At 49.0% G+C, this 15,917-nt stretch overlaps 1 protein-coding gene across 1 annotated transcript; it reads left to right on the forward strand.

Annotated features, from left to right (window-relative positions):
* Positions 1 to 8,418: 8,418 nt before the first annotated feature.
* Positions 8,419 to 10,859, forward strand: LOC104353263 (cystatin-like). The gene is made up of 3 exons (XM_086460735.1): positions 8,419 to 8,684; positions 9,284 to 9,397; positions 10,448 to 10,859. The coding sequence occupies exons 1-3, from the start codon at positions 8,421 to 8,423 to the stop codon at positions 10,523 to 10,525; spliced, it is 456 nt and encodes a 151-aa protein (XP_086316861.1). The 5' UTR covers positions 8,419 to 8,420; the 3' UTR covers positions 10,526 to 10,859.
* Positions 10,860 to 15,917: the final 5,058 nt, after the last annotated feature.

The following is a 15,917-nucleotide window of genomic DNA, read 5'->3' on the forward strand; positions in this document are numbered from 1 at the left end:
GCTGTGATCTGGCTTTCTGTCTTCCCACTTGGATGACTGAAACTTTTGAACTGGAGCAAACTGACTGCCAGACATTGGATTATGAACCAGTCTTGCTCACTCACAAATAACCATATTCTTTTTTGAGTAAAAGTCCTGCTCTGAAAGTGAGTCTTTGCTTGTGTGCTTCTGAAACCTGAAGGATGGCTAGCTATACATGTGGGACGCAGCATGGCCCAAGGATTAGTTGTGGGGACTTTTTATGTATTAGTTTAATTAATGATGATAGGTGTGGTACTCTTATTTATGTGTAACAATAGGTACTCTTCTGAAAGGCCCTTTGATGTTCTGGAGTGGGCTGGTCTTTTGCTGAATGTACACGTGTAGAGCAGCGTGTGAACAGCTGGCTGGGTGAATTTTGGGGTTGATCACAATTTCACTTCCCTCTTAAGGGAAAAATCTCAGCAGCCAAGTATCCCAGTTTGTCTGGTATGGGTGACTGTCTGGTTTTGTTTGCAAGCTACCTTGACTTCCTAAGGATTTCTCTCTTGCAGTTGTTAAGCGTAATAAATGTGTCCCTGCCCTTTCCCAATGCTTCAAATCCAACAAGCACAATGTAGAAAAAAGCTTAAGTCCTTTCTAATGAGAAGCAGCCAGGAATCATGCTGGCAAAGTCAACCCCTTGAGAACAGGCTGTTCTCTGCACTCAGACATTTCATAGACCAGAGTTCTGCTTCCCCATACCAAAAAAAGCCTTAACCAGGCAGAATTTGCTGCTCTGAAATGCTGAGCGGACAGAAACCATAACCACTTCAAAACCTAGCGCAGAGGTTGTACGTATATGAGGATTGTGAATACATCCAGGCTGTGCACCATTGGTTTGTCTTCCAACAAGAAATCAATGCAATTACTTTGACAACTTTGTCTCTTCAAAACAACCCACCAAAACCCAAAACCCAGTTGTGTCTGTCTGTGCAGGGCCATGCAACCCAAAGCAGTCTGGCATCTGGCTGCCAGCTGGCTTGGCTCTGCTGGGAAGGAACATGGCAGAGGAGCTCACTTCAGCTGACAAAAACTTGATGTTCTGGATGGCCCTTTAATTGTGGGTTCTTGCAAGCATTAGGGATTTGTAGTCTTGCTCCCCACAAAGAGCCTTCATCATAAATATGCATATGTATAGTTAAGGGGTGATGTCATGCTTAGGGAACGCCCAAATTTGTGCTATGTCCTAAAGCCCTTGGATGTAGCAGTAGTGAAGTTACGGCTATGAGCTGTTGTCAAGGGAGGACAGAAGTAATTCGATTTATAGAGAGGAAGTGGCTGGTGAAGTGTCTGATTTATAGACAAGTGATGTGGCTGGTGAACCACCTTCTCCCAGGGAGCTTGGTGGAACTGCAATAGGCACTGTGCTACTGTAGAGGAAGCTCCCCTCTGGGCTTCCTGGGACCTGTGAAACCTCAGAGCATGAGCTCTAGTCTTTGCAGGCTTTTTCGCTATGTTTTGTTTCTCTGCTGTGTGCAGACTGTGGCCCAAACTTGAAGAAATACTCCTTCTTAATGGCCTGGCTTTTCTACTACACTAAGCAAACTTCTGTCAAAACATCTGACCATTTCAGTCCAACTTTAGAGCTTGCTGCTGGAAGAGACAGGAATGGACAGTATCCCAGTAGGCTGCTGGAGGGCCAGTTTCAGCACAGCACACAAACGTACGCTTAATTTTAGGCTTATTTTTAGCCATGTGAAGTCACTGGTATTCTTCAGAAGCTAAGCTTAAACATGTGCTTTGTGCTTCTGATTGGATTGGAGACCGAGGACAGAACTCATTTTCTTGTCAGCTCCGAACCAAACAATTCCTGGGGAAGGAAAAAACGTCTAGATTGAACTCGTTAATACAAATCTTAAGCAATAAAGCCATTTCTCCTGCAGGCTGAGTAAACAACCGCATAAGAAGAAGAATACAGAAGAAAAGGGAATGGCTGAATTATTCTTAATAAATACAAGCTAATGCAGCAGTCAAAGGCACCGGATTGCATAAAATCTCTAGCGATAATTTTGAATATATGCCGTCACTGTGCCAACATTTGTATTTCTCAGATTTAAAAAGGATGCTGTTGTAGAGGATTTTTTTTGCTAACATCCCAAGTGCACTGGTACTTCACTTAAATCAGCATTCACTATCAATACCGTGGCTTCAGTTGCGCAATCTGACCATTACTGATTGCTTGCGATTGTTTGAAATGCAGATTTTCTGCTGGCAATTACTTTATTTATTGCTTGCCTGTAAAACAATAATGCCTTCCCTTGTGGGACAAAGGCAGATTAACATCAGTAATTACTGAAGCAGATGTTTGTATGCAAATACCCGTTTCTTAGAGGCAGATTATCTTCTGCATTGTCATAAGGAAAAGGGATTCAAATCGGTCGATGCTGTCATCCCACAAGTGATGTGAGCAGCATGGGACTCAGCAGACAGAGCTCCCCGCACCTCACCTCCATCTCGTAGGAATCACTCTCTGCAGGGTGATAACTGTCAGCCTTGTTGAGATCAGGCCTGAGATTTGTTGGCATTTAATTCCTAAAAGTGACTGCTGGTGACTGACCAGGGCTCAGTGCTGCTTGCTCTTGCTCAACACCTGGGTCAAGGGCCTGTGTTTCCTCACAGCTCTGTTCCCACTGAATTGCCTGAAAGGTGCACTAAGTGCTAAGCTTATTTAAAGTAGACGGTCATTAGCTCCTTCCAGGCTACTGTGTAGAGCGAAGGAAGCACGGTTGAGTTGGAGGGACTGGAGGAAGGGTCTTTACTAATCCGGTTATACTGCCAGGACTGAACTATGTTCAGAGCAGCCCTGTGCTGTCCTGGCACGTAGTGTTTTTCAGCTGAAGAACTGCCTTGCAGTCTATCCAGAAAAGCCACCCCTGGCTGCTTGTGGCGAGAGCTTGCCAGCATGTGAAGGCATATGTACATGCAGAAGAGACATGGCCCTGATCCTGGTTCCCTGGGGACTTTCAAATCAGCTGCCTAGATTTCAGAGAGCCCTCCTTTTGAAGCTGAGAACGAAGATAGGCCCCTGATTTTCCTTGTGCGGACAAGTCACAGCATTGCCTCCACTCCTCTCCTGAAGAAAAATGCCTCTGCATGCCAGAGCAGCGAGCCAACAGAGGTGGCCATGAGTCTCGAAGGAAGACAGAGGCTCCCTGCTTTTCCCACCATCACTGAATATAAGCTGGCATGGGACGGGTTCATTTCCCTAAGCAGAGGGCACTCTTCAACAGCAGTGAAGTGGCTTTGCGTTTGGTACTGAATCACTCTCAGCCCTGTCTTATAAACTGCTGACTGTCTTGCTCAAGAGGCTTTCAGCCTTCAAAAGCGATGCTTTTATGAAACACCTCCCTCCCGTCACCTTGTGTTAGTTACACAGCGCCAGTGGGAGGAGAAGAGAGAACTGTGGCAGCACCCCACCCTTCGCTGCTCTAGATTCAATTAGTGGGATGCAAAGCACTGACCCCAGCATAGATTTGGCCCAGTGTCCTTCGGTTGAGAGAAATTGAAACCAGATGTTTAGTGTTTGATCATGCTTTTCCCATTGTTCCTGCCTCTATCACAGTAATTACTCTCTCTTGAGGGTCATTCAGAGTTCAGCTCTGTGGAGAAACTGTTATTCTTGATTAAAGGACTAGCTGCTTTTTCAAACATCCTTGTCTAATTGTACTTTGAAAGACATGTCACAGTATTCCAGAGCTTTTCAGTTAGCTACCGAGTATGAGACAGATATAATCGTTCCTTTGGATGTTAAGAGAGAGATGAGGGATGTCAACAGCAAGGGCAAGGAATGTAGCAGTTATCTGGAGAAACAAGTATGCCTGGTAACATAAAAAGCTCACCAGTCCTGAGTGAAATTGAAACTACCAAAAAGGTAAATGAAAATATATTGGATATTGCACAAATGCTGTTGAACCAACCATGTAAGAAGACATTAAATCTCTATTTTTCTGGTTATACTGGTAGCACACAGTATTGCAAACTTTTGCAGTGTTATCATAAGTCTCCTGCTGCTTGGTATATTCCTTAAATTACTGGCTCCTTTGGTCATCTGGTTATTTGAGAATTTCTGTTTTATTTGTGTTTTAAAAAAGCATCTCCGATAGAGAGAAGTGGTTGCATCCTTCAGAAACAAAAGGACAAAATGCAGTTTTATTTCATGACCCAGGTCCCCTTTGTTCATCGATTGTAGAACATAATTTTTTTTTGCCAAGCCTTTTTTCCTCAAAATTGCTTTGGTTCAAGTCCCGATTTTGTGAGGTTTGGACTGGCAATAGTCAACAAATGCAGCTTGATTCTGTTTTCATTGTGGGTCTGCAGGGTCCGTCTGGCAGTGCCCAAGCTGGGGAACCAGTAACTCTGAAGGGCTTTTTAGCCATTCTGCAGAGCGGAGCAAGGCATGAACCGTGTCAGGGAGGGACTCTGTCAGCCACCCTTTTGCAGAATAAATGTTGGTGCATCTGTTAGGAAAGACAAAGTGAAATCCTGGCGCCAAAGAAACTGCAGGGTCTGACACTGCCGAGCACAGGCCAGCTCTGCTTTCTGCAGTTTTATGTGTTCAACTGAGTGAAGTGTTGCTGGACGGGGAAGAGGACAACATGACATTGACCAATGTACAACTACTTTCAGACATTTTAAAGAGCTGTCAGGCATCCACCAGGTCTCCAGGTATGTCCCTGTTTTCTGTGGGAGGGAGCAGGAACGCAGAAGGACCAGGGGAGAGAACAGGGAATTTTGATATTGATGCTGGAGGACCATCAGTGCTCAGGAGCTCTAGCACCTGGCTAAGTCACTTGGCAGAAAGGGGCCAAGCTGACTTCTGAGCTGCAAATCCAGCAGACTCCTTTGCTTGGGGTGACTTGTGCCTGGGGAGGAAACTCTTAAGTGGGGATCATCAGTGACCTTCAGTATCACAGTAATAGAATGTCAAAGTGCCCAGTGCACTTTTTTTTGGGAAAAAGCAGGGTGTGGCAGACTGGGCACTGCTGCTGCTGCTACTACTGGCAGTGGGATTGCTCTACCCTGCCATGCAGTGCTGTCCTGGTTTGGGCTAAATCAGAACTAATTCTGTTTTAGTGCTTTAACTTTTCAGTTAAGTCTCCTCTAAGTAACGGCATTTTCTGAAATCAACAGCATGTTTTTCCAGACAGTGACTGCTTCTAGCAGTGATAAGGCCTGATGTTTATAGTCAGTACCAAGGAATGGGATGCAGAGAGGCCCTTGCTTATATTTGTTCTTATAGCGACCAAGGTCATGGCTAAATCCTGTACTCTACGTTGGGGTGCCGGGAGTGAAAAGGGTCGCAAGCACGTAGAAGGTCGCACCTGCAGGGAGGAGCGAACCAGACAGGTGACCCAAACCTGACCAACAGAGTATTCCATCCCATATACGTCATATTCAGTATAAAGCTGAGGGATCATGAGGGTCTCTCTCTCTTCTTTGATGGCCGACATCTGTCTGTTCTTCTGTCGTCGATCCCAATCCGTGCATCCCTGAATCCAGTGCCTGAGCCCAGCTCCTGCATCCCATCCCTGTCTGCTGCCGAGTCCAGCCTGGGACTGCCCCAGTGCCAGCTCTGCAGTGTGGTGGTGACGTATTGTCATCAGGGTGGGGGGAGTTGGGTTGGGTATTGGTTTTGTATATATTTGTACATATTGTATATATTTCATTATTTCCTTATTCTTATCTTTTCTTTTATTGTTATTGTTTCATTAAAGCTGTTTTAGTTTTCTTATCCAAACCATAAAGTCTCTCTCCCTTGTTCTCTCTCCTTTTCCCTTTTGGGAGGGGAGAGGGGTTGACAGAGAGCGTCTGCGTTTGTTAGTGGCCGGCCCAGCCTCAAACCGTGACAAGTGCTTGTAGCCAGCAAGCTGCAGTCTTTGAGACCTCTCCCCCTCTCTCAAACTGAATGTAAACTTTGTCTCTAGGTTCAAAAGCTGGTGGTGTGAGCAGGAGGACAGAGAGCATTTCTGTAAATCCTGTCTGCAGTGTGTGGGAAGGGGCTGGGTTTGTCCCTTGGAAAACGTTCCTTTGCCTCAGCTGCAGCTTGGGGAAGCTATACGGAGTGGTTTGATGAGGAGGAAACTTTTGGTTGAAACTCCACAGAGATGCTTCCCCACCTGTGAGTGGCCAGTACGTAGTGCACTTCCCAGGGAGAGGAGAAACCCAGGCTGAAGGCTCAACTTCTCAGGACAGAAACTTTTCCACACCTGTGCCCAGGCTGTTGCCTCTCTGGGGGCAAGATGGTCCCTGCCTTGGAGATGGTCCCTGCCTTGGAGAGGATGGTCTGTCTCTGTGTTGAGGCATTTCCATACTGTGTGAACAATTATCTGCCTAAGGAGGGGGATGAACCTTTTCCTCCCAAAAGGTGTCACCACCTCTCACGTTACTGAATGTCATGGTTTAACTAGCACACTGAAGCAAGGCTTCCTCACTCTTTTCTGCTGGAGTGGCTTTGTGGCATCAGTTATTCATTGGGCTAGTGACAGATTGGCACATGAGAAGAAACTGAAGCCCTGGGTTTCTGTGGTAGAACAGGGCCGGCTGAATGGGCATACTGCAGCATCAAGGCAGAGGTGAAAGGGAACACAGCTGCGTCGTCCTGTACTTTGCATGATGTCTGCTTGCAGGAATAACCATGACATCATGAGGACGGTGCTCAGAGCCGACTTACTGCCTGCCAGTGTGAGTTTAAGCCACACTGGATACCTTAACTCCTGTGAGGTGACCCAAGCAGGGTTAAGACTTGGTCTGCTTGTTTCCCCACAAGGTCAAAGCTCCCTGAATCCCAAAGGCACTGTTTTCCCCTCCCTCTCACGGTGCTTCCCTTGGGTGGCAGTGTGAGGCATAGATCCCCGCATGCACTGCATGGGGCTGGTGAGTATCTCCAGTGGCTGGGAGCTGGGGCACTGCTCGATGGAGGCCTGAGTTGGCAGGGTCAGCACAGGGCAGTGGGAAGAGACCTGGCAGGTATGCTGGAGGTGCGGGGACTGATTTAGGCCAGACTGTTGGCAGCAGTCACTGACAGTGCAGAGAGCCTTCGCCTCTAAAGACACTAGGCGAGCTCTAACCTTGAGTTTTAAACTGATCCAGTCTGGATCCAAGGCCAATTAGGGAAAAGATGAATGGAGACAGACTCCTGCAGCCACTAGCAGCTCTGGCTCACATCCCAATACCCACATCCCAGTCCCCTCTCTGGTGCTTTTGGTGGTGCTCATGCCTTTCTCTAGCCATAAATACTACTCCCATGCCCTGTTGTTGCTGAATTAGTCACACGGCTTGTATTTTTCCAGTGATAACTCTCATGCTGGATATTGCTAGCGTGCAAACAGCCTTTCCAGTCAGCACACAAGCCGTTTCCTTTTCATTATAAGGTGTGCTGCAGATATTCAGGCGCAAAACATTGCCCTCTCTTAGCCTAACAACTCCACGAGGCCTTAAATCTCACTGGAGCTAGCTCCCTCATGCTGTATTAGGTCCTGTCTTTCCAAACTTAGGATTCCTGACAGGATGGGGGAAGATAGGCTTGTGGTTAGGAGACTGGAAGTTGAGAGATCTGTCTGGGAAGCCACCCCTGCTGCAGATGCCCCTCTGACCTTCAGTGGAGCAATTAATGTAGATGAGGTTAACACCAATGCTGTGGAGGCAGATATAGCAAATGACACATGGTGTTTTGTGCTGGGAGCCACACTTTTAGCTTAAAATGCTCTGTGGTTTTTATTTTCCCTCTGCAGTAGAGAGAAATAAGTGCTAGAATAACCCATGAGGAGGCAGAGCCTGGAAAAAAGTCTCCCAACTTCCCAGACGTGTGTGGGAAAACATCCTCCTCCACCTGTAGCCCTTAGAAGGGCTGTGGGCAGCATAATGCCAGTGCCACATCCTCACCTACCTCTTGTCCCCTCTCCAAGGGACGGGGGACACGGGTGTGTTTCCACAAGCAAGTTGGCTCTAGGGCACAGGCCTTTCCCCAGGGCAGAGATTTCAGGAGTTACTGAAACCCTCTCCTCCTCACAGCGCTGGCCTTTCCGAAGAGAAAAGAGAGCAGCGCCAATAGGGACTTGGGAGGGGAGCTTCTGGTCAGGCGCCTTGCCTGCCTGTGAAGGCTGTCCCAGGGCACCCCGACTCCCCTCGCAGGGAAGCCTCGCGTCAGGCAGCGCAGCCCGGCGCTGGGGCTGCTCCGCGGGCAGCCTGACGACGCACAGGTCGGGTTGGGGCCTGAAGGCCGGCACTGCCCATCCCGACGGAACACCCCTGCCGAGCGCGGGGGACACACGGCAGCCCCGCCGCTGTCGGAATGGGGGGCATCCGTGCCGGAGGGGGAGCTGCACGCGGAGCGAGGGGGAGGGGCGGGGCGGTGTGTTTTGGACCGAGGCCACGGCCCGCCCCGCCCCGCCGGCCTTAAAATGGCGGCGGCTGCGGGCGGGGACGGAGATCCTGTAGCCATGGCGGGAGTGGGAGTGTGGGTGACACTGCTGGCTGCGGCCCTGATGTTCTCCGGCGCCGTGCTGGGGAGCTCGCCGCTCGTGGGGGCCCCGAGGACCGTCGCCAACCCCGAAAACAGCGAGGGCCTGCAGCGGGCCCTGCGGTTCGCTATGGAGGAGTACAACAAGGCCAGCAACGACATGTACGCCAGCAGGGTGGTGCGGATCATCAGTGCCAAGGAGCAGGTGGGTGCTGGGGCGGCCCCGGCCCCTCGTCGGGACGGGCTTGTAAACGGCAGCGGACGGGTGGGTCCGGGGTGGGGCGCGGGGGGGGGTTGTGGGGTGTGGGGTGGTGTCGTCGTTAGGGCCGGCCCTGGCACCCTCCGTGGAGCAGCTGAAAATGAGGCCTGTGGGATTTCTTTGGGGAAGGAGCAGGCCTCAAGTATGAGGAGTTGTTCAAGCTTTTTTTTTTTTTCTTCTGCAAAAGTGAGTATAAGTGTGGGAGTTGTTTTTGTAGCTTGGGTCTTGTCTGTCTGAATGCCCTTGAGTGCTGTGTGTTACTGACGAAGCTAGTGACTTCCTTATGCTGATGTTAACACATGTCTGTGTTTATGAAGGAAGCTGCACTGTGAGACTTGTTTACTCATATTTTGTTCCCTGTTTTTGAAAGGGTGCCAAGTGCCTCTGCTGTGGTGGTTGCCACACACGATACCTGCTGTACTTTTGGAGTCTGGCTTCCATTGTGTAACTGGAAAACTGTCTGCCTTTGCTAGGCTTCTCTTGTCAGAGAGCCCTTCTGTGTGTGCTGCAAATAAAGCTGCTTCTGCCCACTTGTCTTGTTGCAGGTCGTGGCTGGGATCAATTACATAATGAAAGTTGAGATTGCCCGGACAACTTGCCCAAAGCCAGCAACTGATCTCCAGAGCTGCGCCTTCCATGATACACCGCAAATGACTAAGGTAGGCTCCAGAGCACACTGCTCTGGCCCCTGGGTTTCCAACCCCTTCCCTCTGGCTGGCTTAGTACAGAGGGGTGGTATAGGCAGTGTCCCCTGGCTGCCCCAGCTGAGATCAGAGACCTCATGCCTTTATGCTTAACAAGATACTGCCCTTGCAAAACTTGTCTTGCCAGATGGTGGTGACGGAGAAGGCAGGGCCTTCTAGCCTGTTTTGTAAGTGGGGATCTGAGGCTGTAGTACATGGAGGACTGTGTGTGCCTCAATCCTCTTAAAGTGTTTGTGGTCCGGATCACAAGGATACGTGGAGGAAAATGCCAAGCCTGCAGGTCTTCTGGCTCTCAGTCTAGTGTCTTGAGTACCCATACCTTTCTCAGCTTCTCTTGTCACATGGTGGTATAAACACGCTTGACTTTACATGCTTTCCTGGGGGACTTGCATTACTGTGAATGGCGCTTTGGGCTAGGCACTGATCACAAGAGGCAGATTACCCCTGTTCTCTCTGCCCACCAAGCTGTTAACTCAGGGGTTTTGTCCAACGGCAGTGTTCCTAAGGAACACTTCAGCTTTTCAGATGAGAGCACCAAATAGGTCTGCCTTGATCTGGCCTGAGTCTGGTTCTTCCGTAATACTTCTGTTAATCACAGTGATAGGCTTAGCTTCGCTGTGAACGTGCCCTTTCTGCCTGCATGTACGAGAAGTGTAACTGCACAGAAGTGATCCATTAAGCACCTAGCTAGCAGCTTGTGTGTACTGTTATGGTAGCTGTGATTTGACATGTGCTTAGACAGATCAGATGTGCTTACCTGTGCCTGAGAGCTTATGTTGGAGTATTACCCAACATCTTCAGAAGTGCTACTGCTCAGCTTCCCTGTTAGTGTTTGAGAGGTACTGACAAGCGTGGTATTCCAGAATACTTGTCAGGAGAGCGCAAATCTAGAGAGCCATGGAAGTGATGTATATTCTGGATTGTGTGGGGTAGTAAGTAGCGTACAACAATGGTCAATGACACTGTTTATGCTCTTAATCCGATTTTTTTTCTTTCTTTCCTTAGCACACCATTTGCAACTTTGTTGTGTATGTTGTTCCCTGGCTAAACAAAGTGGAACTAACGCGCAGTAGCTGCCACTAAGCCTACTTTGGTTCCAGCAGAGACTAGCAACCAGTTGCTCAGATTTAAAAGAAAAAAAAAAAAGCAATAACACAAATTGAGATGGGCTTTATCAATGCCTGTTAACTCAAACTACTTATGTATGCTTGTGTAATGCAGATTAAACTATGTAACTTCTTTAAAGCACAGTATGATCTCAACTTTGTTTTTATTCTTTGTAATTGCGTTTTAGAGCAGCTGTTTTGGTCTTCCTACGGCTTTCCTGATAAAGTGACTCCAATGTCAGAATTCTGATTAAAAAAACCTTGTTATCCCTGTTAAGAGACTACTGTAAACATAAAAGCTTAATTAATAATTGCTGTGTTGTGTGGTTTTCTTTGAGCTTCTGATGTCTTGAAGGGGGGGAGGGGGTTGCTTTTACTTGTGACTGGTCTCTTGAGACCAAAGAGTGGGGTGAGAAAGAGTATGGGGCCCTGATTACAGTGGAGATAAACCCTGCCTCCTTGTCCCTTAACCTGGCCTCTGGTTTGGAGTAAAAGATGGAAGCCCTTAGCTGTTTTCCCTGAAGAGACACTCTACTCTTGGAAAACACTGCAGTATGCAACCCTTAATCTTGGGGAGATTAGCCAGAGCTTGCATGAAGGCTGTGATTGTTTCAGGTCCTGGCTGCTACACTGTTCTGGTGCAAGGCTGCATGTGTTTATGCAGCTGTGCTGTGTGAGGATTAACCACTCTAGGGTCTTCCTGTACTGCCTTTGAGGTGTTTAGGACCCCTTGCTTCCTATGACATCTGGGCTTTGCAGGTTCTATCTAGCTTTTTCTGAGCAGAAGGCCCCAGGGCTTCCCTTCTAGTCCAAGCAGTTGTATGGCTCACTTAATTTATAACTTAAACTATGACTGGTGGAGCTGGAGGAATCACCTCTTTGGCATGTGTGCCTGACCCCTGCCAGCTTCCCTTTGCAAGCAGACATGGGTACGGAAGTGCCTGGAGCAGATCAGGGACAAGCCTGGCTCCAGAGGAGACTGAAATATACTCTGGCTGTGTGTTAACTGGGAGGAAGTTGAATGATGTCTGACCTGGGCAAATACTTTTAAATCAGCGGGTGGAGGGCATCAGTACCCAAGAACTCTTAAGAGGACTGGCCGAGGTTCTGTGATGAGTTTGTGTTGAAGGGAAATGGGGGATACTGTGCCTGCATAGGAAAGGACAGATGACCCTGATACCTGTAACCCGTTCAGCCTGTGGACAGCCTAGTGCAAAAACAATGGGAAGGTTAGTGATTGGTGTTAAGTGGAAAAATGATAAGAAAGAAACATTATCAGCCAGTGCATTTTTATAGCAAATGGGTATTGTCCACAAAACCTGGCTTTGTCCTGCATGTGTGAATGTTCCCCAGAAGCAACCCTCTAGGTCTAAGTGCATATATGAGTCTGATGGGGTCTTCCATTCAGTCAGGCACATTGCTGCTAGTTTCAGTTAAGTATGGCACCATGTTTGAGGTTAGTGTGAGTATCACAGGGAAAGACAGTTCCAGATCTAGGAAAAAGAATGTAGTTTTTCAATGTGTTGCGATGTGATGTCCCAGAATCCAAGCAAAAGAGACAAGGAAGCTTCCCTGAGCAGAAGGCAAGCGAGACTGGAGCTTGGGATCGTGCACAGGAGGTGTCTTTTGGTTTTTACTCCTGGGAGAAGACTGGAAGGAAGGAGCAGGACCCCCTTGAGAGATTTAATTTTCAGGTAATAGGGGAAGATGCCATGTCAAGAGGAGGAGTCTTAGGAGTGGGCGAAGGTGCCAAGATGAACAACAGGGATGCTTCTTGTTTTGTGTAGCCCCAATAGTGCATTTCTTCCTTTACCTTATGTCTTTGCTTTTCTGTGTTTTGAAGTAACTCCTTTTGGTGTAAATCTCACCCAGGGATAAAGTGAGTCCAGTGTCCTGTCATGCCCTATGTTAATCCTCAAGCCCAGGAGTCCTGTGTCCAGGTTTTGTGGTCCTGTTTTGAAAGGAAGGTGGGAGGGGTGCAGAGAAGAGCTGCAGAAATGATCTGATGGCTGGAGGAAGCAGCTTGCAGTGAGAAGTGTAAGGATGCTGTTATTCTTTGCCTGAAAAATGGTATCTTGATGAGAGCTAACACAACCACATCTTTGGGTATGGGGGGGGGGGGGGGGGGGCAGGGCTCAGATCTGATGGAGAAGAGCAAAACAGGAGAGTGACCAGGAAACAGGCTTCTAGTGGGAACTACACTCCCTAGGAGTGCATCTTCTGTGGGTTGCTCATTCTCCCAAGGGAAATGCCACTTCCCATCGTTGTTATGTGTCGTGGTTTGAGCCCACCCAGCCAGCAGCAAAGCACCACGCAGCCGCTTACTTACCCCTACCCAGTCCCCTGAGGAGGCAGTGAGGAGAAAATACAACCAAAAGGCTTGAGGGTTGAGACAACGGACAGGGAGGTCTCACTCACCAGTTATGGTCACGGGCAAAGGACAGACTCAACTTGGGGGTAACAACATCAATTTGATGAACAACCACCACCATCAAGGATAATGAGAGATACAACCAGGTCTTAAAAACACCTTCCCCCACCCCTCCCATCTTCCCAGGCTCAGCTCTGCTACCTCTTCCCCCCCAGCAGCGCGGCAGGGGGGTTACAGTCAGTTCATCACAATGTTGTTCCACAAGCAGGGTCTGGTACCTGGTGTGCAAAACGTCAGTATACACACAGAGTCGAGGTGTTCTGTTTCACTGGTGCACATCAATGGGTGTCTCTCCCAAGACAGCACACCTGGCCTCAGAGTTTCCCATAATTATACACTTAACTAACAGCAGTCATCATTATTGCCTTCGATGATTGGTTCTTCTTCTGCGCTTCTAATGCAAATCAGTGCGCAGTCTCTGTCTTCTGCTGTCCTTTTGAGTAGGTGGTATGATTTGGGTAGGTGGTCAACGAGGTGGTGGTCACGATCTCCCCTTCCTGGACTTACCTTTTACCTCCCCCTCCTCTAATCTTGGCAGTCCCAAGCAGTTCTTCATGGTTTGCTGGCCAAACTGCAATCCATCACCCTTCCTGACAGAGCCACATTGTCTAGTAGTTAGTTCCTAAATTTAGTCTTAAATCATGTCTAGCTACTGTTTCACCAAAATTGGATCAAGACAATACAAAGGACTCTTAGCAGCTTCCAGGTTGTTTCAATCACATTTTACATTTCTTTAATATCAATGATAACTACAAGGTGTCTCCGCTGCTCCTTCCTTCTCAGGGAGAGGGGCCCTCGCAGCCCTCCCCTGCCCCACCGCGGGGTCCCTCTCACGGCAGACAGCCCTCCCCCAACTGCTCCAACGTGAGTCCTTCCTGCGCGGCCACAGCTCCCCAGAAACCCCCAGCGCGGGTCCCTCCCGGGGCTGCTGCCACGGGCTGCTTCGGGTCCAGTCCCTGCTCCTCCGGCCCGGGGCCCTCTGCGGGCTGCAGGGCAACCTCTGGGCCACCGCTGGGCTCCAGGGGCTGCAGGGGCTCAGCCGCCACACCACCGCGGGCCGCAGGGGAACCTCTGCTCCGGCACAGCTCCCCGTCTCCTTCCTCACGACCAGGGCGTCCGCAGGGCTGTCTGTCTCACATCCCCCTCCTCTCCTCCGCTCACCAACAAGGAAACATGAACAAAGAACTCCCTCAGCAGATTCTTTCACTCTTAAATAGAGTTATTTGCCGAGGCACTGCTTTGCCTGGCCTTGGCCAGGGCTGGGTCAGAAATTGGAGCTGGGGGGCTTCTCGAAGCCTCTTACAGGAGCCTCCTCTGTAGCTGCCTCCCCTGCTACCAAAACCCCGCCAGACACCAAACCACCACACCAGGGTTTGATGAGCCTGCGGTGAGCACAAGGCTGGATCTTGATTCACGTTGTCAGGGGGTTGAGCTGATTGCCCGACATCAAGGATCTCCACCCAGGATGTGCTCAGATCTGACAGGAATTATTCTCTCTGCTTCCCCACCATCTCATAGCCTGATTCCCCAAGTGCCATGCACAAAGGTGGCCCGTTTCTCTTGCCAGCCAGGCCAGTGACAGTGCAGGTGTCCATCCACTGCTGACCTTGCTGACCAAGGAAATCCTGATGCCCAGCTGCTCAGGTGCCCTCACTTGTCATTTTTGTAACTACTCCATTCATGCATGCTTATTCCCTGTTTTCCGGTCTGTGTAAGCACTAGGCAGTGGTGAAGGGGCTCCATCATGGTTTTGGTGGGTTTGCCTGTGTTTCGCTTTTATCGCCTTGGCTTGAGGCCCGGATGGGTAATTGCACTGATCTCTTGGTAAGGAGACTAGGCAAGAAATGAGGATGCATATGGGTGTAACCAGGCATTTCCAGTACTTCAGCTGTGTTTAGTAGCCAGCAACTCTGAACAGCATGCGGGAAAGAGTGGCTGTACCAGAGAAAATGAGAGTTAGTGTGTTAAGAGCTCCTGAATTCAAAGATATTGCATTTCCATGTTGAAATGCCAGTGACTAAAGGCACGAATGAATGGTACAGATTACCCCATCCTCACAAGCTGCTGAGTGTGAGCCTTGGTGACTGTCCTTACGTGCTCTTCACTTGGAGCAAATGCTGAAAAAGCCTGACCTAATTTAAGCACCTTCCACTGTGGGATGTGTTACTTTGCATTTGGAACAGGCTAAGGGCATTAATGGAAGTTCCCCTGCCCAGAGCATTTTGTTTGTCAGGTCTTTCTGCTGGCTGGTGGTAGCTTGGTCAGCTAAGCCCTCATTATTAGCTTCATTCGCTGCCTGACTTTTTCAAATGTTGGTGACAGATGTGTATGAGTGACCAGGGAAGTGCTTATTTCATGTTGTCTCTTGTTACTCTTTGCTTGCATCTGATGGATGAATTCTGGGGTCACGCTTCCTTAAACTTAGGGGGGGGCAGAGCTTTTCTGCCGCTGCAGCTCATGAACCCAAAGCCAACCAGCTGAGAAGTGTAGCTCTCCTTAGCTGCCTGCAGCTGTGGACCTGTATTCACATGGACTTGTAGCTCCCAGCTCTGCAAAGCACAGGTGAAACATAGACCTGTGGAAGTTGTGATGATTTTGGAGCCTGTGGGCATTACCGGTGTGCCACAACTAGGGCGTGCTCAGCTGGAGACAATGGGGCTATATCCTCATTAGGGTAAACAAGCAGAAGTATTCATCCCACCTGACCAGGCTGGCAGCATTCAGCCTATCTGCCTTTTTTGAAGGGCATCTTATATGTGTCAGAGTCTGTGGCAAAAAGCAGCTTTACCATGAGAACTGAAGAGACCAGACAATGTTGAGCAATGTGGTACAGGTTGCCTTTGGCTTTTTTACCTTATCTGGGACTCTCACTCATACATCTACTCTGCCCATGGCTCAAGACTTTGTTTAAGCTTAAGCCTGGGTCCCCTGTCCCTGT

Source organism: Leptosomus discolor, chromosome 2, assembly GCF_034619465.1.
Source record: "Leptosomus discolor isolate bLepDis1 chromosome 2, bLepDis1.hap2, whole genome shotgun sequence".
Classification (NCBI taxonomy): Eukaryota; Metazoa; Chordata; class Aves; order Leptosomiformes; family Leptosomidae; genus Leptosomus; species Leptosomus discolor.

Bases quoted from the DNA above. Each gene is read 5' to 3' on its own strand.
- LOC104353263 (XM_086460735.1), top strand. From the start codon at position 8,421: ATGGCGGCGGCTGCGGGCGGGGACGGAGATCCTGTAGCCATGGCGGGA. The intron at 8,685-9,283 runs GTGGGTGCTGGG...GTCTTGTTGCAG, and splicing joins TCATCAGTGCCAAGGAGCAG to GTCGTGGCTGGGATCAATTA. The intron at 9,398-10,447 runs GTAGGCTCCAGA...TTCTTTCCTTAG, and splicing joins ATACACCGCAAATGACTAAG to CACACCATTTGCAACTTTGT.